This window comes from Gobius niger, assembly GCF_951799975.1.
Source record: "Gobius niger genome assembly, chromosome: 13".
In the NCBI taxonomy this organism is placed as follows: Eukaryota; Metazoa; Chordata; class Actinopteri; order Gobiiformes; family Gobiidae; genus Gobius; species Gobius niger.
The window spans coordinates 15,797,628-15,825,504 of NC_136864.1; the positions used below are offsets into that span (position 1 = coordinate 15,797,628).

General features: G+C 41.2%; 1 protein-coding gene across 3 annotated transcripts in view; it reads right to left on the reverse strand.

Annotated features, from left to right (window-relative positions):
- The window catches only part of cdh24b (cadherin 24, type 2b), a 206,492-nt gene that overhangs the window by 52,055 nt on the left and 126,560 nt on the right, over positions 1 to 27,877 (reverse strand). For all 3 annotated transcript variants that reach the window (XR_013793491.1, XM_079568830.1, XM_079568829.1), the window contains exons 6-10: positions 24,735 to 24,916; positions 10,479 to 10,735; positions 9,003 to 9,139; positions 4,970 to 5,091; positions 2,443 to 2,560 (exon numbers count right to left, since the gene is read on the reverse strand). Coding sequence is in view for 2 of the 3 variants with exons in the window: in XM_079568830.1 (XP_079424956.1) it covers positions 2,443 to 2,560; positions 4,970 to 5,091; positions 9,003 to 9,139; positions 10,479 to 10,735; positions 24,735 to 24,916 (816 nt within the window). In the remaining variant the exon portion in view is untranslated. The remainder of the gene's footprint in view (positions 1 to 2,442; positions 2,561 to 4,969; positions 5,092 to 9,002; positions 9,140 to 10,478; positions 10,736 to 24,734; positions 24,917 to 27,877) is intronic.

Genomic DNA, 27,877 nt, shown 5'->3' on the forward strand with positions numbered 1-27,877 from the left:
AAAGAATAGGCTAGGCAAGGCAACTTTATTTATACCGCTCATTTCGTACACAAGGCAACTCAATGCGCCAATAACAAAGTATCTGTCTGAAATCAATACCTTTCATATAATCTTTGCAGTCAGACAGATGTCTGAGAATTTGTACTCAATTAAACTCTAAACAACAAACCCTCACTCTCTCAGGTCTCTCAGGTGGGCAGTCAGTCAGTCGAGTGTCCTGAGAAAGCAATGCACAGAAGTGGTCTGCAGGCTACTGCTGATAAGAGGCTCCAGATCAAATTTATGGAGAAATGCAATCAACAGCAATGGCCTGGAGAGGCCATTAAACAAAAAAATCAAAGTAATCTGTGATCCAAATCATTATGTGATGAAAACTGTTGATAAGAGCAAAGCACAAATACTTCTCTGTGTTGTGGCATCTAATGAAACATCAAAGGAGCCTGTGATTTACTTTGGTGCCAATCTTGTTTCATAAGCATTATCAGTCTGACTGAGCGACGTCAATGACTCCTAATTTCCAACAGTTGCAGAGTTTGCATTGTTGCCACACTGTATTCTGGGAGGTGTGCACACTTACTGAGTAAGAGCTGTGACTATGGGGCGCTGTGGGCAAATCTAATTTTTGACATATAAATAGTCTGCGTTGTAAACTGTCAGAAACAGAACAATACTCAACTATTTTAGGAGTTGTCTTTTCACCATTCTGTACTTGGACTGTTTGGGCTGAATAGGTTGCAAAAAGAAAGTTGCCACAAAAAAAAAATTCACACATTCAAATATTAAGTTTAGAACGTTGGAATGTATTTTTCACCAACGTCTAGTTGATGGGAGAGTGTGACCACAGTGCAAAGCCTAAATGGGGTTTAGATCTGGACTCTGTTGTGGCCGATCCATGTGTGAAATCATGTCTCATGCGCCCTGCACCACTCTTTCACAGAGTGAGCCCTATGAATCCTGGCTTTGACATCTTGGAATATGCCTGTACCATCAGGGAAGAAGATATCCATTGATGGAATAACCTGGTCATTCAGGATGTTCATGATATTCAGGTTCATTCTTTGGGCACATAAAGTGTTGCTGAACACCGACCTACTGCAGCAACCCCAGATCAAAACAATTTGCTTAATACAGGTGGTGATTTTATTTGGTTGGGCAGTGTTTTTGCGAGATCTTCGATCGATTTTAATAATAAAAAACAAATAAAAACAAAAAATTTTGACAACTAGTCAGGTAAAAAACATATTAAAACATTTTTAACACATACATAGCAGCATAAAGAGCAGCATGTATCTGAAGTGAGGATATCTGGCATATTTGCAGAGCTAATTCTTTTTAGGCATTAGTGGTTCAGGGGCACAAGATGGATGTAGAGGAGTTGGGGGAAGCAAACAAGAGAGACAAACAAAAGAAGAAGAGGATAATAGAGCAAAACAATGGGGACAGTGGTGTGAGGAGATGGATGGGCAGGGACATAGGCTCAGACAGAGGAAGTTACCCAAGCAGGAGAGGCAGGGAGACATGGAGGTTTCAGAAAATATGAGTAAATTGGGAAAAGAAGGGACTGATTTGATCAATTCACATTCCAATGTTGTGTCTTGGACCCAAATTACCAAGATCTGTGAGGACTGCAAAATATGTTAAAATGGACAGTACTGCAGAATGTGTGCAAAATAGACTATAGATATAAGAGCATATATATATAGATCTAAAAGTGAGAGCGAATCGCACACAATAATTATTACATGTAGTATGTGTATACGTTCATGTTGCTATATCTGTGGAGCCATTTCAGGCCTGGATGAAAGATGCTGATTAAGGTAATTTCATAAATGGTCCACAAAAACAAATATACTGTATTTTCAAGATAAGTAAATCCTTGGTATATAACAGCATTACATCATTATCTTTGCTGTTACTACAAATATAACTTGTGTTGTCTGTGCCAAAAATCTTTGAAACTAATGTAATATCATAGTGGTATTAATCAGTAAATGGCGCAACTATTTCTTTACAAATGTTTAGCACTGGTCAGCAAAGAACAATCACATTTCATTGACAGTGCATCATACATGGAACTCAGCAACCAATCACACTTTGTCAGCAATCACACCTCCTTAAACTATGTGCAATTGTTGTACCGCTCTTTGGGTAAATAAACACCCTTAGTTCCACATGGCTCACTGTGTGTGTCACACTGATTATATGTTGTTGTTGTTGTTGTTGTTGTTGTTGTTGTTGTTTTCGTATACAGCATTTCATGATATAAACACGCATGACATTTTGTGCACAAACATGCATACTGCATCTCTTTTCACTGTCCTGTTTCCTCCAGACTGCACAGTTTGGAAGCACCGTCTTTATATAGAGCAAGTACCAGCAGTGGACCACACAGTCTGATGAACACTGGCCTTAAAAAACAAAAAAACAAACGAGAGTTCTCACCCCCACTGTCCCGGACGCTGAAGTTGAGAGCAGCTCTGGACTCTGGGGGGATGCTGAAATACACGGTGCTGTCATTTCCCCCCTCATCCCGATCAATCGCCCGCAACACCTGCACCACCTGACGCACCGACAAAGAGAGGAAAGAATCAAAGCCCTGAAAGGACACTTACACAGAGTGCTTTTAGCAACAAAACATTAGCATACGTCAGCATGGCTCAAAACAAGGCTGACAATTAGCAGCAAATGCGCAGGATAAATAAAGTCTGACGTGCATCGGCTTTCACAAGCGCAAACACTGTGGTGTGGATTTCAAATTAGCAGAGGCAAAAAGGAAACAAAATTACTCTAAAAATCTTCATAAGCTTATAAGCTGATGGGTAATTTCTTCATAATGAAAAATTCTGATCATTATTATGCAAGGCGTTCTTTTCAGAGGCGCTTTCGAGAGCCGGCATGAATGCAGAGCTGAGGAGTTAGTCAGCGGCTGTGCGGCATTGTGTTGTTCAAATATGTTTTGGTTAATGACAAGTCATACCAAGATGACATTCACAGATACGCACATTTTGTATTTGTTCAGTACATGTGCAAAAGGATAACTATCACGCAGGAAGACAAATCAACAAAATCATGTCTTTAGTCGAGACAAAGGCACCAGCAGAGCAAAGAGAGAGGGGGGAAAAAAAGGCAAAAACAGCAGATGGGCCCAAACGATGTTGATGTGCCCTGCACGGATGACGGAGGAGAGGGGGGAAAGACAAAGACAAAGCAGTGGTTGAGATTTTTATTTTTTTAACATATATATAATCGAGATAGCATCAAGCAAGAGCAGAACGTGTATAAAAGGCTAATAATACAAAAAAGATGGCAGAAGAAAGGGGTAGGAGAGAGAGAAAGGAGAAAGAAGAGGAGGCTACACTTTAATTACGATGTGAATGCTGCGGCGCACAGATAACGGGCCGTGGAGGATTCACCTGCCTCTCTGCTAAATGAGCACTCGGGAGCACACGCTGATATGTACTGTATGTGAATAGCTTTGTGGCATCACTCTCAAAAGATACAGGGCCCTTATTCCACACAGTGTGAAATGTACAATATGCTAAGCGCGTCAATTTTGAAAGCTCTTTAACATACAGTGTTCATTTGCACATTTTTGTCACAATATTTTGTCAACAGGTGAGTCCATTGCAGAGATTGTATGTTCATAGGATTCATATGATTTTTTTCCAAACAGCGCATTTTCATTTTTTTTTGTTTGTTATCAATATATATATATATATATATATATATATATATATATATATATATATATATATATATATATATATATTACCCCTCCTGGAACCGCCACTTTAACGTAGCGCTCTGGGAGCTCTGTTGTCGAGGGCTTCGTGCCCCTGGTAGGGTCTCCCAGGGCAAACAGGTCCTAGGTGACGGGTCAGACAAAGAGCAGTTCAGAAGAACCTTATGAGAGACCAACAGGCCCGGTTAGAACCATGAGGCCATCCTTCTGTGGACCCACCACCTTATAAGGGGCTGGTGCAATGTGATTTGGGCAGCTCCAACAGATGCGCCCACGACTCGGCAACGGAAAAGTGGAAGAAAATGGATGGATGGATGGATGGATGGATGGATGGATGGATGGATGGATGGATGGATATATATATTTTAATTATGACCTTCAAGATGGAAGTTGTAAAATTTAGAAAACCCTGAATAAAAACAAACTTGTGATATTAAAATGTACTAACCTTTCAACATTCAGCAGGATTAAAACATTTTCTAAATGTCTCTTTATTTCAATTATAAAATCTTAACACAGCGACAACACTTCTAATTTAGTATGATTATAAAATGTATCCTTGGAGTGTAACTGAATTTAGTTCAGACAGTTGGCAACAAACCAACAACAAAAGCAAAGTGTTGCAGACGTTTTGTTGTTTATCCAAGAAGCTTCGTCGGTGACAAAGGAGTTCAACCCCAGCTTCAAAGGCACTGTCATGTTAATGAGTCTGAGACAGAGCCCAGGTCAAATCACAAGACAGCTAATGAGACGACGATACTGATAATCACCAAACAATACTTGAGAATTTTTTTTTGTTTTATTCTGTACAGATGTGTGACAACATTACAATTTAATTCAAGTTCTGAGGGGTTTAAATTTGAAACTTGAACTTGACTGGCCTGCTGCCGTTTGTATGAAAGGCGAAATGTCTGCAACGCTTAAACTACAAAGCACAGATGACAGATGGCGCAAGAACTTGTGTCTGTTCTCATCCTGCATGGCTAAGAACAGACACATGAAAATAACAAAAGCTACACAGAAAAAAATAATCAAAAATCAAAGCAACAAGCTCATCTGAAAACACAGTCCACATCTTTTAGCTCCACAGGTATCAAAATTTAGGAAGCTTACATGACTAATTGTATTATGTAATGGTGCTAAGAAGACAGAGCAACCTGCTGCTGAAGCATCTGGGGAAGATAACATATATTTGGCATTATGAGCTCATTAGCACTGAATACGCACCTGTCCAATTTTGGAGGAGTCACACATGGCGGTGGTGTACTGCCGGTCCAATTCGGGCGCATTGTCGTTCAGATCTAAGGTCTCTATGGCGACCAGGACCCGGGACACCTGACTGGGATTGTCTGAAACAGAGGGACAGTCTCCAGTCAACAACACCAATACACTCGCACAGCTGTAAATGGAGCAAATACCGCATGAACACACTCCAGCGCTCCAAGTGCACTCCATTATATCTGCTCGATTGTTCTCCAGAGCGAGATCAAACTTCTCATGTCTGTCCAGAAACATCGGTGGCTCTCATCTCCCATTAGAGAGCACACAATCGGCTAAATATACAGCAGAGCATGTGGGTCCATTTGGCTCCCAGCTGGAGTGTTTGCAATGCCTCTGTAGCAGTCAGATTTTTACACATCAAACTGTTGTGTTCCCAGCCAAAAGCACAACACAGTTCGAGTGTGCTTCGAAGAAAAAGGCAGACGGAGAAGAGAGTGGCGATAGAGCGGAGTCAATCTGCATGTAGCTACACAAGGGCACAGTGTAAATGGATTGGCAGAGGAGCCTGGTGTATATCATTGAGCTGGATACACGCTCTCAAACATGGAGGCCACGCATTCACACTTGAAACGCATGCAGCCAAAACACTCGGCATTACATTCACTGTGGAAGCGGCTGAGGCACAATCCGGAGTCAGCTGCACACAGTGTCACTCAGGAAGCCAAGTAATACAACGTTCACAAAAAATACTGGGGACTGAACATGTTTTAGTGTTAGCGTAATGAACCAATTCCAATATTTCCAACCAAACATTTTGCATGATAAACTCATTTCCAAATCTTGCATCCTCTGACACCAACACAAAGGAGAGGTAGCAGCAGATAACTGGACAAAAATTATACTCAAGTAGTGGTTATAAATCTTTTTATTTAGGTCACTCAACTGTTGTCTAAGGGTGGAAATTGAGTGTGTCATATATTTTTGTTCTGCCTTGCTGATTTTCATAATTATAGCACTTTATTTTTCATCTATATGCTGCATCTACTAATATTAAAACTGTTGGCTGTTATACACAAACATTTCTCGGCAGGTCATGTTTGTCACAAACAAATTTTAGGATTTGGATAACGACATTTCTTCTACCAAGACCCCCATACCTGCAGCACAGTGGAGGCGTCACAAGAGGAGCTAAAGGAAACAAAAAAGGGACAAACAAGGAGGTATCCTGGCAAGACTCACAGCTAAGCCACACATGCCCTGTATCCTATTTTTCAGGCTAATAGGTACAATACATATTAACTGCTAGGCTCTTCCGAGAAGATGGTGAAAGACTGTTGTGGAGCGGAGGGAGCTGCACAGGAGGAAGAGGAAGGAGGAGGAGCTGACAAGTGCAGGACACCACGCTCTGAAACAGGGACACACCCAGGAGGATCAGTGGAGACTGATGGTAGTCAGCCAGGTTTCCTCCGGGTGCTACGGTTTCCTCGGCCTCCAAAAACATGATGGTCAGGTTGACCTACAGTGGCAGCGCAGCTCAGTCACAGCGGCTCAGGACTAACACCTGAACACTATTTTGTTGTACGCTTGTACAATGACAAATTGCTCTTACTTACTTACTTATCATCTTGAAATAACACAACATTTACTTATACTTGAGTACATTTTCAGAAACTCTACCTGCCCCTGATTCTTTAAAACAGGATGCACACTTAGCTCTCACAGCTGCACTGCAGTAGCACACCGGGTGACAGCTCCTGGGTCCCCTCTGCCGATGAGCAGAAAATGAGCCGGTGCTAATGCTACAGATGCCACGGGTGAGCTGGCCTGCCCGTGGCCATGGCTCTCCTACTGAGCTTTATGTCAACATTGCCGCAGACAGTCTGTTTATTAGAGAGAGCTCATTATTCAAGACAGCTGCCTCCACACTGCTCCCGACCTGCCGCAATCCAGGAGCCAGCACTAGATTTTAACTAAAGATTAACTCGCTGGACCAAGGACTTTGGCAACTTTCTGTCCCTTCACACAATGACCACAGCGCAGACTTATACACCATCATAGTTATGACGAGAGCTCGTTGTAAGGGAGATGTCTGCCGAGCCAAGAAAACTTTCAGGAAAAATGTGCTTGCTGTATAACCAGGTAGAGCAGTAATTCTTTCTTTATGTCACTTCAACAAAACTATTTGGCTCTCACTAGTTTATACGCTATATACCATAGACCAGGGGTAGGCAAAGTCAGGCCCAGGGGCCAAAATCAGCCCTCCTGCATTGAAGCTCTGGCTCTCAAGGTTATTTTGAGAAATAACTTCACACAAATCAATGCAAAACACAACAAATAAGTGACAAAAAAAGCGACAAAGAAGCAACAAAATGAGTCTGGCCTGGCCAATAGGCTGTAAACTCCAGTCCAAGAAGCTTTTAGATTTGGGTAAAGTTGAACTGTAGAAAATGTGCTTGGTTAAGAGGTTAAACTACTCAAAAATGTAAAACATGCAGTCAATTCCTTTACATTTCTTAGCAGAACATTCACTTAAAGCAGAAAGCAGTACGTAACAGGCATTGGACTTTGCCTCTTGAATTAGACAGTAGAACACAATGGACATCTGCTTCTTGGTGACAATGCTGTCTCTAGGTCTCACACAATATCTCAACTAAATTTATAGAGGATACAGACATCTGCCAGTTTGCTTCTTCTCACCCTGGAAAAATAGAATCATTTAATATGGCCAGTAATGGCGTAGTTGTTGAATAGTATAAGAAGGTCAAACAAAGTTAATTGGTGTACGTTTGAGGAGCTAGTGCTTTCTAAAGTAAACAATGGGCAATTTCAAGCATTGCTAACTTCACATGTACACGTGTATGGTAGCAGGTAAGTAGGTAATTCCCTTCAGTTCTGTTCATCTCAAAAAGCCTCAATTGTACAGCACAAATCCTATTTAATAAAGAGGCAACCACCGAGAAATAAACAAAACAAAATCAACCATAACCTACATTGATTCCCTGCAGAGTATTTAGCGTATCGGATTAAACAGGGAGTTTGACAGATAGGGTTACTAATACAGGTCAAATATAGCTCCGCAGTTGCTCAATTAGGGGCGATGCTCTAATGTTTTGTCAAAACACCAGCATAATGAGCCATCACCTGCGTACTGGTGTAGAGGAGTTCTTAGCGGTTTTATGAGCAACAGTGTTTGGCCTTTTAAAAATAGGTCGTGATAACTGCTCCTGCGTATTTAGCTGGTGTTAATGTTCTCAGTGAATGGGATTTGTGAATTGCAGAACTGTATAATATCAGGGTTGTTTCTCATATCACGTAGTAACACAAAATATACATCTTCATTTATGCTCGGAATTAAGAATAAGACATGTCTGACATGTATCAGACAAACACATATACAGGCATTAATAAGCATGTTTAATCTATTCTACAGTAGGAGGTTAGAATATCTAGCAAAATACTCCTTTTCTTTTGCACTTTTCTCACATTTTTGAATATGCTAAATGCTGAGAGACTTTTTAAAACGGGCAAATATGTCAAATTCAGCGTCTGATATGCTGCACTGTATATGTCCTATTGTAGTAAAGGAGCCTTTAACTTTTGAATTGCATCCAAATTCACACATTTTGCAAACTCCATTCCCAGTTGCCTTTATACAATGCATATTGTGTGAACCTATGCCAAAAGATGCAGAAGCCCATCTATTTTGCTTTATATTCTCAGGGGCTTTGTAAAACTATCTTCGATTTTGCGCCTTGAATACTTTGTTTCCACTTGAATCCTTCCCTTAAAAGAAGATCTATCCACTATCAGATTACTCAGACCTTATAGATCCATTGATTCCTGGGAACACTGTAACAAACCAACCAACAACATCCCTCTCATGGCCGACTGACTCCAAAAGCTTAAGCCGCTTAGAGGCTTTTTCTAATGCGCCACAATATACAGTCTAAACCTCTTACGCCTCATCAGGGTGTGGGGGTGCGACACTACAAAATGTCCCCTTTTTGTCCAATAATTGTGTCAGGTGGTGACCTCTGACCTCTTTGGGTGGCGATGACGGTGATGTTGTGCCAGTGCTCGCGTTCTCGATCCAATTCGACCGCTGTGGTGATGAGGCCTGTATCCGGCGTGATACGGAAAACTGCCTCCGAGTCCGATTGAGGATCAATGGAGAACCTAAAGTGGCAGAGAAAGATATTGCAATAATAAATAGGAAGAAAAATAAGTAAGAAAAAGCCTGCAGAGTTGGCAATGGGGAGTAGAGTGAAAAGAGGCTGCTAGGGCAAGTGTGCAAAGGAGCGATAAGCATGTTCAATTCAAATTCAAATGGCCAAAGAATTAATAGAGCCAGATTATCAGTGGAGATAGGAGCTCTTTTTGAAGTGTTGCTGATTATCTAAATATCTTCAAGAACGTAGCAACTATCGTTCCTCACCACACAAGCACTCCTAGCACTTTTTGTGCTAATTGGGACATGCTTTCTGTGCAACTGATATAGACAAAACACATTACCTCTCGCTCTCATACAGATCACAGCTCAATTCATAAAGTCCTGATTGTGCAGTCACAGCCCGGATCAAAGCTATAACTGAGGAGGATTTCAATTATTTGCAGTTATCAGGGAGCTTTTTCATAACAGTGCCAAAGCAGGAGAAGACCTTAGAGGGGCTGTTTTCTTTTTCAAAAATGAACCCACATCAGTGACAGCAGGAGCAAAAGTATGTCATCTCAGAATGAATGTGTAGAGCGTAATATCCTTCTTGTGCAAACACAAACAACTTTGGTCTTCTGCCTTTTCCACAGCTTCTGCTAATAAACAGATGGCAAAGCGGTAAAACTGAGGCTGTAGCAGCAATTCACAATGGTGACTGTGGTTTGAAGCACAGAAAATAAAGTTGGCATAGAAGCACATCCATCAAAGAACCCGGCATTCAGATTTGGGATATGTCTACCATACAGTATAATTGGGAAAGCAAAACAAACTTCATTGAGATAAATATGAGGGAAGAGCTTGAATTTTCCACCATTTTCACCATTTCTTTATTGTTACAATATCACAGCAGCAATAGTATTCCCTCACTATTCTCTGTTCCCTTCAGAGCTTGCAACAGCAAATTGTTGGATTTAATCTAATTCTGTTTCACATTATCTTTTATCTACTATCTGCTAATACTACAACTGACTTTTGAATCTTTACACATAGATATTCATATATTCACATCACTACTCTGCTTGTGTCCCAAACCACTAAGTTTGGCCTCTCTAACATTGATCATTGGCAAAAACATCAAACACACGCTGTCCCTTTGATGTACCTAAACCTATCACTTCCATCGAATTTCAACATCTGCAACTTGGCTGCCTCTCACTCTGTCCCATCTATTCCCCTTTGCCAATGTCTCCAAAACACATCATGAACTTTTTACAAGGTAAAACACATTACTTAAATAAGAATAATGCAAAGTAAGTCACTTTGTGTATCTATGCTAATGTGAGTCATTGTAGTTATTGATACCTGATGTTGTTGGTGAGCCCAGTGTCAGGGTCTATGGCGCTCACTCTCCCTACAGTGCAGGCAGGGGGACAGTTTTCAGACACATCCATCAGATATCTGGACCTGGAGAACCTGGGGGGCTCATCGGCATCCAAGACTGCCACACGGACTGTGGCCCGGTCCTTAAAGGGGCCCAGGCGCAAGAACCGCGGGTCCACAATTGGATTCAGGACTTCCACCGAGAAAGAGTAGGAGCTTCGACTTTCATAGTCCACGGGCTGAGGAAGGAAGAATAACATATACAGTATGATCGGTGATATGCGTAAGGCAAGGACACAGCAGGCATCGATGTTTGTCTAACTTTATGATCAAAAACATTTCTACTGAGCTGACAATGCACTGCACACACAAAAAAAATCAGGGAGCTGTAGTGTGTTGTATCACACTGAAACATATCAATGCAAATTGCCCCAGCATGTCGTATGTAAGGCAGTTATACCAAACAGACAGAAAGACAGACAGGCAGACAGACAGACAAACAAACAGACAGTTACGTTCGCTTTTATTCATCTAAAAGTACAGTCACAAACACATGTCTTTCTGTAATGGGAAGAACCCAACAGAAGTCCCAACCACACGCAGACGCAAACCTATCTTCAATAGAAACGTTGTTATTTAGTATTTATAACAAACCCATGTCACAAGCCTGGAATGGTAGTCCATTTTATTTCTGTCATGCATTCCAGGCTCTAACAATGTCATTTCACTGATTGGAATCTGACTTCACTGACACATGGACTGAAAAATATGAAAATATGTTTAATGTAGAGTCAAAGGCTTGGAAATCGCAAGAGTAGCAGGAATTTATGCAAATGTGTCACTTTGCTCGAGATCTAATGATGTTTTGTGCTTTGGACCAGCTCCCATACTAATGACTGCTAAATTAGATATCAAAGGGAAACAGTAAATTATGAATGGCTTCAATAAAAAATAATACCACAGTTCTGAAGTGGCCACATCTAAAATCAGCAGTAATAAAAGCGTGGTTACAACACCTTACTTACATGGGACTCAGGGGAGTTGGGTGAGGGAGACTTTGAAGGGTGCAGGTGGAGGGAGAGCACTGCGGAGAGGGTTTTGTGTGAAGTGTGGATAAGACATTCATGAGGTGTTGATGTTACTGCATAGCCAAAGAGATTTCTGATGCTCGTGGTGTTGAAAAGATTGTTGGAGACGAAGCCACATGTTTGAATTTTACTTTGACACGGGAGACAGTTGAAGTTCTTGACAACACATTAGAACGGAGGGATACACATGCACAGTGTACAGGGAAGCTAGTATTGCTATAATACGAGCTGTGTATGTGCTTCGTTATATGTTATATATACAGTATGCAATACATATATATATACATACATACATGCATATATATATATATACATAAATATAGTGCTGTTGTTGAGCACTTGTAGAGCTGCTGTAGAGCTCTATGAGAACAAGTATCAATGAGGGAGAATTGAAAATAGAATATGACATTCGTTTGACCAAGAAACAAAGAAAATTGTTGCAGAATGACACTTACTTGGAGGTTAAATGAGTGTAGGCTTTTTAAATTATATTCATTATTTGGTTATATAACTATAACCACAACTAGCTGCTAGCTAGGCTACATGCACAAAACTGGAACTTCCTTTTGACAGCCAGCTGTGTTGCTTTTTCAACTCAGACCTCTCTCCAAAATGCTAAACTTTCTTTTTGCCTATAACTGTCACATTTTGAGAATTTTCAAAGCCAGTTTCTGGTGAGTGGTTTCCTGACATAAGAAGTGTGGCCTGTGAGAGTCAGGGTGGCTCATTGGTATCCAGCTGATGCAGCTTAGAGAGGATCTGGAACAGCGCAGGCTGCAGTCATGTGTGCTTTTCTCCGGGCTCAAACTGAATTCTCTCGAAGGTTTGGGAGCACTAGTGTGTAGGTGTTTTGTTACGAGCATGTCAAGAGAAGTATTTTAAGGTTTTGTGAAACAGAAGCTGGACTTGTTTGCTCCGTTTAAAGCTCAGTGTGGAGTTGTATGTGTCCAAATGCCAACACATCATTTACATAATTGAGTTTTTCCATCTACAACATTTAGAGCAAAAGCGTGGTGTCATTTGTCATCGAAGACTTCGTTTAAAACTGTCTCCATCACCATGGAGACCCTGCTGTCACCATGGAGACATCCTGCTTAGAGCCACATTAAAACTCGTTTGTGCATGTGCTTTAGTGAAGGTAGGCAGATTTCATTTTGGATGGAGCCCAGGTGAAGTGAATAACTGTGCTGGTATAAAGCCTATTTGCCTGAGTCTTCTACAGTCTTATTGTGCTCCTCCCTCCAGCCGTGGATACGCTCTGATCGTTTTGCCAGCATGTTATTGAGAAGAGGGCACACACAAACATGTTTACACACACAACTGAGGCATGATGTAAACCACAGCGCTGACTTGATTTGGGAAAAGTGTGTGTGGTTTAGAGCTGTTATAGTGCTGGAGCACAATTACAAGTGCTTCTTTTGAGTACACTTCTTCAGATGTTCATTGTGTGTCCTTACAGTGTGCATGACTGGCAGAGAGAAGCATGCTAGAGTGAGGATAAATAGGATTCCTGGCCACGCCAAATATCCGTTGTCAGATTCAAACAGGAAAATCATTCTGAGGATCCCACAGCAGTGGGAATATTGATATCCTCTTGCTTGTGTTATTTTTTTGCCTTTTTTCTGATCTCTCTTTTCTCCATCTCCTTTGCTTCCAGCAGAAAAGCAGCGTAAACTGGTTTACAGGATATCAGCACTTTTAGAAAGAGCTGAAGATTGATTAAAAATCATGCCAAGAAAAGGTGAATTGAGATACATTGGAATGCTTCCAGTCAGGGGAATATTCTGCAGAGAAATAAACAGAGTAAAAGCACGGGGAGCTGTGTGGAATATGGAGGAGGAGAGCAGACGGAGTGACACGTGCTCAAACACAGACCCATTACACACTGAGGAGGAGACATGTCGCCTTTGCTGGGGACAGACACTCATCACAGCAGCCCCTCCCTTGCCCTCCGCTCCTCCATCACCAACCCACTGACTCCAGTCCATCACTCCGGGACGGCCCCACCACAGACACTCTGTATCTGCAACCTATGGCAAGCATAAACACTTCCCTCTCTCTCCGTCACATTTTCCCAGGAATTTAACGAGTTTCAATGTTTTACTGCCACGTTGAATGTACAAGTGCTGCTGACACAAAATCAATGTTTATAGCATCGAGCAATTCATTTTCTCTCTCTTATTTGGGTCATGAGGCAACAGGCGGATGATCCAATACATCTCCTCTGCCTCCTCCATCAAAATGAAATACGTACAATGAAAACAAATATTCACATCAGGTCAATATTCCATTACTTAATTTTATACATAAAAAAATAAAGATAAAATACACCTGAAAACGGCATTTCTTATCCGTATTTCTGCAGTGGTCAATATTAATGGAACGCAAAAGTAGAAAAAGCAAATGTGGTTCCCATTGTTATTACAGCAATTGCGAATCATCAAAACGGCCAAGGCAATTTATTCATTAGAACGGCCTGGGTTTCTTTCACTGCAGATTGCTTTAAATGGATCATAATGGGTTAGAATTTCCAGCCAATCAAATGGATTTGTAATTTGTAATCTTCTGACATCCTGCAAATTAAAGCACTCTTTAAGCAATCAAACAAATTACAATTCTGAACAGATTGTGATACAAGTTGTGGCCTGCCGTAAAAGCAGTAGATCTTTAATTCTGCCCTTTTCTGTGCACTCACACGAACCCACACGCTTCACAAGTGTAACCTTCTGCCGTCCCGCGCCCACTGCTTTCTGAGAGCCTAATGCTCTGTGTACTTTCCCTTTTAAATTCACTTCACAGTTAGCAGAAATTAATTGGCTACCTGCACGCTAGACTGGTGATACATAATACACAGCTCAGAGAGGCGTGCGTGAGGTGGAGAGGGAGTGTGTTTGCGTCGTTGTAGTAAACAACACAAAGCCTTACGGGTAATGCTTCGGGTCACACAGAGGGTGCAGCACTTGAATGAAAGGAGGAACATCCTGGGAGCATCCCAAACTGTACACTGAGCAATTTGGTTTTGAGGATCATAGTGGGATTGCATCTGCTTTAGTTGTGTCTTCATTCTGTGCGAGATAAGAAGAATACATTTTTGTACGGTACAAAATAAGTCCTTTCATTTTTGGAGGAGATTGTGTTTCTGGTTGCAATATCGTTGTGTTTCCCTAGACTAATTTGGTGGTCCTCCATTGTGCAATTCATTTTCAGTCTTTGACCTTAGTTTAACCAGAAAAGTCTCACTAACATTCAGATTCTCCTTTACAGCAAAGTTTTAACCCCAAGGGTAACCCTATTATACATATTTTTGTATGCCTGGGAAAGTGGGGCAAACAGAGGAGGCCTACACAGAAGCAAGGAGAACATGCAAACTCCACAAAGAAAAACTCCACCTGACCCATGATCGAGTCCCGCGCTGCTGCGCTGCCCAGTTGTTCTCTCCTATTGTCTATGAACAATCTTAGACACAAACTGCCATAAGAAATTACTACTATTTACTACTAAAATATATATATAATATTGTTTTGTATTGAAGAGAGAATCTGTCCTTAATTTACATGCGAGTCCTCTCCTGGTGTAATGCTGTCTCACTGGCACCTGAGTAGCTGTTAGAGAATTGAGAGAACTTGTCTTTAACTTATATACCGTCTCTTTCATGGCCTAATGTCGTCTCTCTGTAGCCGCATTAGGCCCTTAACATACCCCTTCACATAACATTGCCGAAGACTAGAGTCTTATTGTCATTCTCGGAAAGCACAGCACATCATTCTTGTGGAAGCATAATCAGACTTGGATATTCAATGTCCGTACGTTGACTGTTCAATTGTCTCCAGGCCTGTATTGATGGCGATAAACCTCTGCATAATACATACAGATTTTGTCTACAGCCTTTTTCTCACATCTCCATTTGGCAAGCTGATACTTCTACAACAAGGAGGTTCACAAACACAGTGCCTACAGTTTTATCCCGTTGATAAGAAACTACTGTTTGCTTTATGCTACCCTTTAGATAATTGTATCTGCTCAACATATTACACCTTAAAGATTTATCAAAAGCACTAAGCAACGCTTGAATATTAGATGAAATGATCAAAAATATGGGTCATATATCGACCCTATTGAATCAGATATGTTGTAATAATATTAGTGCACTTGTTAAAGCATGAGGTTTCCCTGATGTTTAGTCATTTAATGATGCAGTGCAGCCTGTCTTTGGCCAAGACGCTTCACTCACATTGGCTTCTTCAACTACAGCATGCCTGGTTGCAACAGCATGAAAGCTACACTGGATTTCCTCTGGTGATACAGTAGGCCAGCAGCTCCTCATCTGAGAAACACAGTATTCTGATATTAGAAAGCGTCAATAAGGGTTGCAGGTTAGAAATCACTTGTTTGTTTATTTGGTCGGTGCAGTGCATATTAATGAACACTTGGCCTACTGTACATGTTTGTATACTAGGTCTTTTTATGCCAGTGCAGAGATTGAATAAATGAAGAGCTTTGATACTTCTGTCCTCTCTGAACCAGTTCTTTCTATACCAAAATCACACGTCCCATTCTACTGATTACAAGCGTAGCAAAAAAAAAAACAGTGCCAACCAGCACCACAACAGATCCACACAACAAAGATCCATCTAAATGTGCCTTTCACTTTGTTCCTCCTCAGCTGTCTCCTGTCTGCAGATGTCCATGTCTTCTGGTCCTGGCTACAATCGAGACACCAGCCTCTCTTTCCGCATTCCCTTCTTTTCCCGCTCTTTGCTTCTACTCGTTCACTCTGTCTATCCCCTCCGAGGAGATTAGCGCAATCTCTCCTCCGTGTGAGAAAACAAACACAGATAATCCTGGGCGCGCTGCTGGCGTGTGACCGAGGATTAGCCGAGCGTTTTAAGTGAGAGCATATGGAAATAATAACGGCAAAAAACTGACACATGCGCATGCTAGCCTGTCCCCCAGGTAAGAGGGAAAAATGAAAGCAGCGCAAATAGCAGGCTTACACAGCTCATGGCGCCCACAAAAAATCATCCCAAAACCTGATTTGTATTAATGATGTTATGACATGCCCGCTGTTGCGTCTAGTGATCCTATTTACTATTATACGGCATTTTAAATGCGCAGCACCTTTGTAAAGGCTCTTGTTGTGTGGCTGCTAAGTGGTTTCGAGGAGATGAATGAAGTTTTGGATAAATCATCAATGCATAGAGTTATTGTATCCTTTTCACATCTTTTGGGCTATTTTTGTAATTCTTTATTTCAAATAGGCTACACATGACAGGAAAAGGCACTCGGTAAACCGTGGCCTGAACCCATAGTGTTGAGGTGGACCCTGTGCTTGAGCACTATTATATAACCCCAATGCCTTTCTTTGTTGAGTTTCTGTTTCTATTGCGTCCCCTTATAACATTAACAGGTGTCATATATCAGAAGTGTGTGACTGTGTTCGTTAAAGCAGAACTAAGTAACTCATGCCCCAAGATAGCATGTTTTTTTTTAAACTAATTTTACTCAATTGTCGGTGAGAGTAAATGCTACGCTGACAGAAAAGTCAAAGGGAGAGAGGGATATTGTACATCCAATTACACAATGGAGATAATTTATTTCACTCAAACTTGGCTGTAAATACTGTTTAAGTGGCGCTAGCCCGCAGTTGGCTTTGCCCGTTAGCCTGTTAGCTTCTTCCTTATGATTCCATTAGTGTGTATTGGTGGCTCCGAACTGGAGGCAGCGAAGTTGCAATTGTGGTTTTCTGGCCAGAGACACCAGGGGGAGATGAAAGACCCAATAATCATCCAATTAACACTTGTATTACCACCAGAGGGACTAGGATTTATTAAGGTTAACACAAATTAGTTTGTTCTTCTTTAATGTTATTGCAAGGAGGGCATGCAGTGGTTCTTCGGAAACGCGCCTTAATTTGACATTTTGTCCTTTTTTGTTTAAAATTGTATCATTGTTCCAAAAATGTAACACGCAAATAAATGCAAATGTACAATTTCAACAGAAAACTAGAAAGATATAGACACACAAAGACCTCAGTGCAGCTTTACATGCCGATTGAACAGACAATAGATCCAGAAGTGGCAAAGTATTACTTTACTGCCTCTCAACGTGCAACATACTTAGACCCCAATCACAATCAAAGCAAAGCAAAGAGGTGAGTTATAATCACTGTAAGGCCAAGACCAAAAACAACCTGTCAATCATACTGATTATACAGCAAATCAAAGAGCGGTACCGGCTGACCGAAAATTGTACGGTTTTGCCAATTTTAAATGTACCTGTTTTAAAGTAGGAACAGAGAACAGGAGGAAACAGATTTTCAGGAGTCACTCAAAAACAATGAAGAATCAGAGACAGACAAATGAGTTAAGTGTGATAAACAGAAAACATCTTCCCCCAAGTAAGGACAATGGACACAGATGTCCGTGAAAGGAATGAGATGATGAGAGACTGAGGAGGCTGCTGGTGTGAAGATGCACGCATAAGGGACGGAAACAGATAACAAAGAGAAGAGAGTGCATTTATACTTTATTCCTGCACATAAAGTCTAAAGGACAGTCAGTAGAGATAATGTACTGTCCATTATAATGTACACACATCCACTAAGAGGCTGCTCCAGGAGAGAAAAATACAAAAAGTATCTCACAGAAATGAGGCGAGAACCGAATATTAAACTCACTGATATTTACATACATATCTTTAATGTTTTTAGCACATCTTTATTATCGGATGACTAATAAAAATAATGATATGAGTTTGGATATTACCTTCACTTCCACTTGCATTCTTGGCATAATAAAGCCTTTGCTAAAATGACAATTCCAATGCCTTTTGACCTTTTTCTCTTACTACATAAAACCTTTATTGAGCATATGCATGTTTTTTATCTGTGCGGTTTTGGTACAAATCCTGTGCTGCTATTTCTCCATTGACACGAGGCAAAACGAGGTTAGACCAGAGCAGACAGCTACACAGACCGCAATGGCCCCCAGACACACAGCACAGAGGCACCATTGGCCGGGCCTGGTTTATATGTTTATGTGTTGACTTATTTGGACACACGGCAGAAGGAAGAGATCAAACAGAGTGAGAGAAAGAGTGTTCAAATGCAGAGAAACAGAGCTGATTAGAAAGGAGGAGGAGGGCAGCGAGATAGAGCATAAAGCCAGAACGGAGGGATGGAGAGAATTTTTTTATTTTTTTTTATTGCCAGGGGTCTCTGGTGGACTGACTGTATAAAAAGAAAAAAGAAAAAAAACATGATAAGCAGCAGGCGGCTCCTCTCGGCTCCCACAAACTGTTAATGACCAGGCTGGTGTCCCTAGATTACCCCTTTAAGACACAATCCGCCATATTTCGCCTCTGCATTTTTGTCAAACTCTGCTTTGTCCATTTTCTGCTTTTTTTTGGTAACGTCGCGAATGTTCGGTTAGCCTGCAGCGCAATCCCCCTCCCATCCACTCCTTCTGACAGATCATATTGAGGTAAAGACCACCACTAAGCAATCCTCTGTCCTCCTTAAAAGGACGAGCCTCTGCACCTCCTTCTCCCTGGCTCCCTCACAGTCGAGGAGATGCAAGGTCAAGCATGTGGTATTGACGCTCTTTTGGGCGCGTATATATCCTCCCAGTGTAGGTGTGTATCTGGGGTCTGTGTGCGTGTGTGCGTGTGTATCTTCAGATCAGCGGTTAAACAGATTCAGCCCACAGCGGAGAGATGACCAGCCAAGGTCAAGGCCGACTCCGTGGCAAGACAATTTGTTCCACTCGGAAATCCTTCTTCCTCCCGGGGCGCGCGGATCAGCTCGTATACTAAACCGGACATCACTTCTCATGAGATATTAGGGTGCCTCATTAAAATGTTCTTATCCCGTCCGTACAGTGTGCTTCTGCTGCTCTGTAAACACATGAGACTATTTGCAATATGATTAAAATGGGCAAAGAATTCATTATTTTATGATTATATCAAATCACCAGAATGTGATTTCCGACCTTGTTCAATGCGTCTAATTCAGCAGAAAAAGGAAGCCAACATTTCTTTCTCTCTTTTGTGCTGGTTCATGCAATACTCAAGAATATTAGCAGTGCGTCTCACGACAGTGCTACATTTAGGCTGATTGAATAACTTACAACAACAATGGAGACAATTTGATTCCAGAAATAGAGACAACGAAAAACACAAATAGCGTTTGTTGTTTACTCCCTGAAAGTTAATATATTTTCACTGATGAACTTGTTGCCAATGTGCATCGCCTCCACTGACAATATTTCTGACAGTTTTGTGAGATATTACAGTTTTGTGGCTTACACCAGAGCCAGAAGGTCAAGGGTCTGCCTCAAGGAAAGTCTGGTGCTTTCTGAATCCTCAAGTTCAACAGCAAGATGTGAACTTTCAGAGTTTTAAATACAGGAGGACAAGCTTTGTACTTTAGTGTGTTTTTGAATGTGAAGTTGATCCGCTAAAAGACAAAGTATGACGTGTCTATCACAGACACCAAAGGGAATCCTATCCCTATACTCCAAACTCCATTAATGCAGAACCAGCAGTAGCTCCCCAAAGATGCTATTCTTTAAAGCCTTTTCAGTTCTTACTCATCCTTTTACACACCCATTGAAACCTGGTCTACCGCATGAATATGCAACACGGCGCTCAATTTGCATTGCACAGTAAATTCTCAAGTTACCTGTGCGAGTCAAGATCCATTTAATATTTCAGTCCTTGCTATCTGATCTGTTGCTTTCACTCGAGTTCAGGGAATTACTCGTGCTCTAAAATGTTGCAAAGACACTAATTGTATGCTTTGCTTGAGATCTGGCCGGTGAATCCGGTGGGAGGGTGGTGCGCTGCGAGCTGTTTACTGTGTTTTGTTGACTTGTACTACTTTGCTGGGATGTTTTGCCAGTAGCCGTGCGCATGTTGGAATGATCGATCGGCTTTTTAAACTCGGCAGGTTTCTCCGTTTCTTCCTGTGAACTCCTTTCACCTCTCACTACCTCTGCCGAATCCTCGCCCCGAATTTAAAAAGCTCTTTCTTGTTTACCTTTCCAAATAAGCGCCCTGTCATTGCTGTGCTAATATCTCTCTACAACTGTCACCACTCATATCGGCGTGTTCCTTCTTCCTTGCTACCTGCAACACTAGACTCTCTCGCTGTCACTGATGCCGAGGTCCTCATTGGAACACTATCTCCTTTCTCCTTCAGTGGTTTTAGGCGCTCACCTTCTATCTCCTTTTTTCTAACATGTCTCAGAGCACTTTCAATCCTGCCTGCAATGCTCCTCTGTTCAAAAGGTGCTCGTCCTGGCTTTGGAAACACAACTCAACGCCACATCACCCAGAGTACGAAGTTTTAATGAGCGTCTATATATCCCGCCTCTGCCCTCCGTAACAATTGTCACATGCCCGCGACTTTGTGCAAATAGAAACACATTGAAAACAAGACATTTCCAATGTGTCAAGATTTTTTTTTTTTTCCTGGATGTTTGCAACAGCACAAAGATGCTGACTGCAACTTGAAATTCGACAGTTTTCATGGGAAGTTTTTGTTAACTGCAGTATTGGTGACACTGAATAAATGTAAGCTCAAATGACCCTCAGTGTAATCCAAATTCATCCCATACCATATTCCAGATTCAAAAGAAACAGGACACAGTATAGGTGTATTTTTCACAGCTTTCGCTCTGGCTGCTAATGCATGAATCCCTTTGTTGCCTTGTCCTGGATGTGGGCAAAGTTTAATATTAGATTTTCTGTTTTGACTGACTTTCCTTTGTTGAAAAACCCCCGAGGTTCACAGCCACAAATAAAACATACTTTGTTTGACTTGCTGTAATCTCGATAAAGAACGTTCAGTGCAGACTGCCTGAAACACACTGTCTTTGATTGGGTTTGCGCCTTTGACAACGGGCGAAAAAAAAAAAAAATGTTACTATTATTTTAGTCTTGCTGTAAAAATCAGACTTTGTAAAACTGTGATAAAATCAAACCTGCAACCCCCCCCCCACCTACAGAGCGCTTTAAATCATATTCAAAATATTCATTATGATTCACTAACAAAGCCGAGAATAGAGCCGTCTGTGCCCTTAAGATGGTAAATGTTATCATTGTGGGACGTTATAAGAAGCTTTGCAGTTACACCGGTAATTGCATTGTCGTAAAATGTATTCAAGCTATTCTTAAAAAATGTGACTAACATGCCCGAATACATAGCACATTCCTTCACATACTTAATTTGGAGAGGATAGTGCATCAACACTCGGTACAGTCATTTTGTGTAAATGCCTCCTCTTCCGAACAATGACACAATAAAAAAAGCGACAAAAACATAACTACAAAGGGATGAAAAAGCAACAAAAAAAAGAAACAAAAAAGTGACAGAAAAAGCGCTGAAAACATGACAAAGAGTGACAAAAGAGAGGTGAAAGCATGACAAAAACGCTTTGGAAAATGTGAGAAAACGTGGCAACAACGCAACAAAAAAGTTACGATATATTTTGTTTTCCCACACAAAAAGTTGCATAGTGCACCTTTAAAGCTAAGAAGTATTAGACAGTGTAACCTTAATGGTGAAGACTTCTTTCGCCTGCGCCCGACGTATGCCACTGTTGTGAATTGAAAACAATAGTAGCAGAGGACGCCCGCGAAGGCCCTCCCACTTATTAGGGGAGCTTCATGTGCTGTTGATCCATGGTCCTTCTCCTCAGACAGACACTTCAGCACGCCTTTACATCCCTAATGATCGGGTGTCATGCTCATCACCTCCGCCACGCTCCCACACGTCTCCAAACCAACGTGATTATAGGGGATGACAGGCTTCTCACACAGTGACCCTTTGAAATTGAAATCTAGACCAACACTGACGGCAGCTATTATCTGAACAGAATGAAAATAAAGAAAAAAACTTCAATGGTCAAGGCACTTCAACAACCATAATATGCACACTGTGGGGAGAAGCCATGGCGTTTTGTGTTGCAAGCCTTGTTCCTGGCATATAATGATCACTCTTATGACCAGCTTTTATTGGCAGACATACTCTTATGCAAAGCTGTGTACCAGTAAGGTATCAAAACAAATGAAAGTGATCGAATGCAGGTACAGAAAAAATATATGAAAGAAAGTTCCTTGGTAGTTTCAGCTCAAACAAATGATACACATTTAAAAGAAATAGTCTTTTATGGAACAAATTAATATTATTGTTCTGTGTTATGGTTCTAGATAACAAATATTTTAGCATATGTATCGAAAAATTCAGGTAAACCATGGCGTAAACCAAGTATTGCTAAAGTATCGGTATTGAAAAAAAAAGTAACAGTACCCAGCCCTACTCTCCAAAAAGTGGGGTTTGGTGCAATCTTCAAAGGTTGTCGACACATCGGGCATATACAAATGAATTGGGTGCATTCAAATGTTGATTTGGTATATTTTTGTTCATAATTGGTAGCCTGTACTCACTGTCAATTGTATTTTTATTGATAAACATAACAGGATAAGTTTCTCGTTGTGGTACAGTGGATGTGCTAGAACCTGACTTGTGCTTAATGACGTGTTCAGCTTAACCACAGTTTGTTTTTTATGGCCGGTCAACGCATCAATACATTTAAGTACAAGGGGCCAAATAAGTTCCTTCCTCTGCAACACAATATATTGCAAACAATGATGTAAATGTTACTTTTTCTTGGCACAGAAAGTGTAGATGTTCCTCTCTCTAATTGACCTTTCATGAACATAAACAACATATTTTAAACTTCAATTTCAAGTAGACTGTGTAAAACTTTCGATATGGGCTCCCATATTCTTTCCACCCCCACATCATATGCCGTCTTTTTCTTCATCTTAACCTCAGCCTTGCAGATTAACATTTGGATATATACATTCTTTTTTTCTTTTCTTGTGCTGCTGTGGTGAATGAATATTTTCTTAAGCAAGACCGAAAGCAAGCGAATGTGGTGGCTTCAAGGTTTTCCTAGGACTTATACTAAATATCGTCATGTCATGAAACTCGGAATGCCATGTCTTTAGATGTAGCAAGTATATGCTCTGACACTTGAACAGTAAAGAAGCCACTTGAGTTCTTAATCCTGTCGTCACACAGTATTGGTGGAGATGACATTTAGGGAGGAAGCAGTGATTAATAGAAACAGCTGTCAGTTGTACAGGCAGACCTCACGTTCTTTAAATAAGATTATACTCACGCATGTCTTTTAAAATAAGACAAGACTGTTATATAGGCCTTGACTGCCATGGGGACTATGAGACACTTCACTGCTTTCATTCATTGCTAAATCTAAAAAAAAAATTGTGAATTAGCACTGATGATATGCGCTCTGTGTAATCTTCAGCTTCATATCTGGCGCAGTAAGTGGGCTGAAAAAGGGCTGGACATGGGCAGGACAGTCACCCCAGTGGCCAATGGCGAAGTTATGTACAACAGCGGTCCCTCGCCAAGCTCTTTCCTCGCACCGAACAATAACATTTTTCCGCAGAACGGGGGTTGGCGGCGGGTGAGCGGGTTGTGGGCGGCGCCAGTGCTGGTGTTTTGATCACCAGCGCTCTCCTCCCCCACTTCTCAGCTCTCCTCTCGTTCTCTCGGGAGTCAGGACACGGCCATTGTTGAACTCACAGTGGAATAAAGTTCGCAGTATGTCCTGTGACAGCTTCAAAATGCTGAATAAAGTAGCACATAAGGCCGTGCGATGAGGAGGGAGAAGGGGAAGCGCTCGTTGCTGCTGCCGCCTCAGTCGACCCTGTTTTTCTAAGCCACACCCACGCACCCTGGCAAGGCAAGCACTAGCGCGCCGTTTGTATGCACGCAAGATGTCTCACTATAGTCTGCGCTAATGCTCTTGTGGCGCCAGGCGGAAGATCTGGCCCAAAGTGTACTTTTATTGTCCCCGTATGGAAAAGTGATCCATCTTGGGAAATCCCTAAGGAGCAGTGGACAGAAATCTCCAGATGACGAGCCAGGCTGGAGGATTAACCTTTTGTGCATGGTTTGAGTTCTATATGTATCACCGACAATGTTCAACACATTTTTTTTTTGCAAAGGTTTGAGAAAAAGACAAATCGGCTTTACATGTTGTAGAATGGACAGTAAAGCTCACTGAACTGACACTCATGTTGAATGTCTTGTGTGTGTGAATCCATCTCCTCTCACCTTATTGAGTGTGATGACAGCCTCCTGATTGACAGCGGTGATGTTGAAGGTGTCTCCGGACTCTCCCTCCAGAATGGTGTAGGCCAGTCGAGCGTTCTCTCCCAGGTCAGCGTCTGTGGCTGAGATTCGGCCGATCTCTGCTCCTGGGATTGCCAGCTCTGAGACGGAGAAGGACCACGTGCCTAAAGTAACAAAAATGAGTATAAGAGCAAGTCAGGACTACAGCAGCTTTGAACCAGTGCTTGAAACGTATTTTTTGGGAAGATAAACTATAGAAGTAGTGGTAGTTGCAACAGGAAGTTTAATATTCTAGTTAATGAGTAACAATTTTGCAGAGTATCTCCACTTGATTTTTGTGAGCTAAGCATCTTTTTTCTTCCTGTAATCGGTTTTAAAAAGGCAAACTCCCAAATGCGCCAAGCCAAAATCTACATATTCAGCTCAGTTACGACTGTGTTTAGTTGAAGAGAGGATAACTGAGGCAGATAAAAGAGGGACCTGTCTTATTGTGAAATCGTAAAAACACAGGTATGAAACAATGGAGATCCTGGAAAATGAAAAGAATTGGATTTGAGCTGAGCCACTTTGCGCTCCACAAAGCATTTGAACTTGATGAAGTGACTGTCGTAAACATTACTTTATATTCTCGCCGTGGCCGTCCATTTCCTGCCTCCCGCTAACAGCCTCCAGTATTAATCAAGACAACAGGCTTTCTTTCATGTGCCCAGACTGGCTCTTTAACAGACAGCCTCTGCTTCTACTGTAGAGCCGAATAAAGCAGTACATTACAGGGCTATTTTATTACACACTATACTGTACCTGTAGCAAGTTTCTTTTATGTTGCCTCTACTGATCAAAACGATAGAAAGCACATGTGGAACTGACATTGTGTCAGTTTCACAGAAAGATGTGTTTACATACACAGAGCAACTGTTATGGCGAGCAGTGAATTCAACTAAGCTATGTGGTTTTGTGGCAACTAGACTCATTTTTAAAGATACATAGCAAGATAAATGTATTAGTTTAGTGCCTTTGAACAGTGCACAAACACACATCCCAATCTACACTGGTCAGGATATGTATAAACAACAGAGAGCAAAAGTGCAGAAAAACAACACAGCCAATTGCCACAGATACTAAATAATGAGGCACTGTAAGTATAAACACCCGATTCATCTTGCTGTGCTTGTAAACTGTGTCACATCTCCTGTTAAGTGTAGTAGCTCCTACTTGCATTAGAAGTTCAACGATAAACCTGTGCTGCTGAGCCATTATGTTTGCACTAGGCTTAAAAAAAAGGCGAGATTCTTGGTCACTTACAAAAGAAGGGTTGAGACATGTCCAAAACAAATAGACAAAAGGATTACTGCTTTATGAGAGCATGCATTACATTACTCATTGCTCTAAAAAGAAAGCGCTACAAATTCAACACATCGTACCGTGAAAGATCACACTAACTGCTGCTTTAATAAAGCTTTATTTCACATTGAAATCATGGAAAACAGAAAAGGTAATGTAGTTAAGTACAGAGCATCCAAACCCTCTGGACTCTGCAGGCACATAGCATAGTGAAGCAATTTAATTAAAGCTAAAAAAAATAAATAGCTGCTCGTCATTACCATAAAACTATGTCGTTGTTGAGAAAGTGTGAGCGCTAAAATGATCAGCTCAGTGACAGCGGCAAGTGTGAAACATGCAAATACAGTCGAAAATGACTTTGGACCACAACAATTTAACTGTAGCTCACTTTTTTTTCCATTGAAAAGGCATTTAAGCATAGTATTTATCCATGAAATACTGCAGTAACTTCATAACATCAGGAGGTGAGCTTTACTTAGGGACATGATCCCGCATATTCAGGATTGCTCAAACAAAAACAAATATTACAACTCCAGATGTGATTATTGTGAAAGGAAAAAAGTGATAAAACAGTTAAAAGCTCAAAGCATTAGCTCATGAAATACAGCAGTAAAACCCATGGTATCAGTATTCGGATTGTGTACTAAAGATGCGCTCTGCCACAGTCTTATCGGCCACATGCTAAAGGGAAAAGAGAATCTGATAGACCATGTACATGCAAGCGGGAACAACACACACAAACACATCAGGGTGACATAATCAAAGATAGGCCACTCTTCAACAAGACACTATCACAGTCACAGCAACACTGGCAATCTGACAACATCACACACCCAAAACGTGAGGTTCTTTCAGTTCACACACCAAAGTGACAGCACTCTTTGATATCTGTCCTTTATACAATCTTTTGATGTCCACCTGTGGGATTCACAACTTGTAATTATGCTGCAACACAAAGACAACACAATGCCTTTGAAAGGAGCAAAAAATGAATTGCAACTGCAATTTGAATGTTAGGCATCTGTTAGTTTTTTTTTGTTTTCTGCTCCCCCTCGCTTTTTCGATCTCTGTGCAGGGTGTGTGTGACGGGGTGTGTCTGGCTCCTCCTCCAAGGGAATGAGGCACACTTGAATCTACTCCACATCAATCTCAGTCTTCAAGACCCTGGTTTTTCACACTTCTTTGCCAGATTATTCAAGAAAACCCTGTTGAAGACTTTTTTGGTAATCTAATATTTTTCCCTTTGCTCAGGTCTCTCCTGGAGTGACTGTTGCTAGCTAGCTCCCTCTCTCCACGGCCAATCCTGCCTCTGTTAAGAACATACATTTTTTTAACTGCGTTTTTCAGTCTCAATCTCTGCTTTGGGATTCCTATTCACAACCCTTGACATGGAATAGTCGCCATTATGCAATTATTTATGTGTCTCCATTGTGACGTTTTATGTTTGAAACAGTGGTACTAAACTGGTGGGTTAGGACCCAAAAGGGTCACATGATATACAATATATATAATATATTGTTATGATGCTGTGTTTCATATTCAGATCAGCCTTATAGCAAATGCTTGAAACAACAGAACATTTTGAACATTTTACTATGAAAACAGGGCCAAAATGCAAATAATGTGTTTATCATAAATTGAAATGAATCATTTTCTTTGCACAGCCGTGTTATCAAACACAGAAGTCTAAAGGGTTGTTCTTTATCACAATATGTTCTTTGAATTGGTCCAAAAGACTTTAAAGTGATAAAATATGAGATAATGCTATTTACAGGACAAATAAT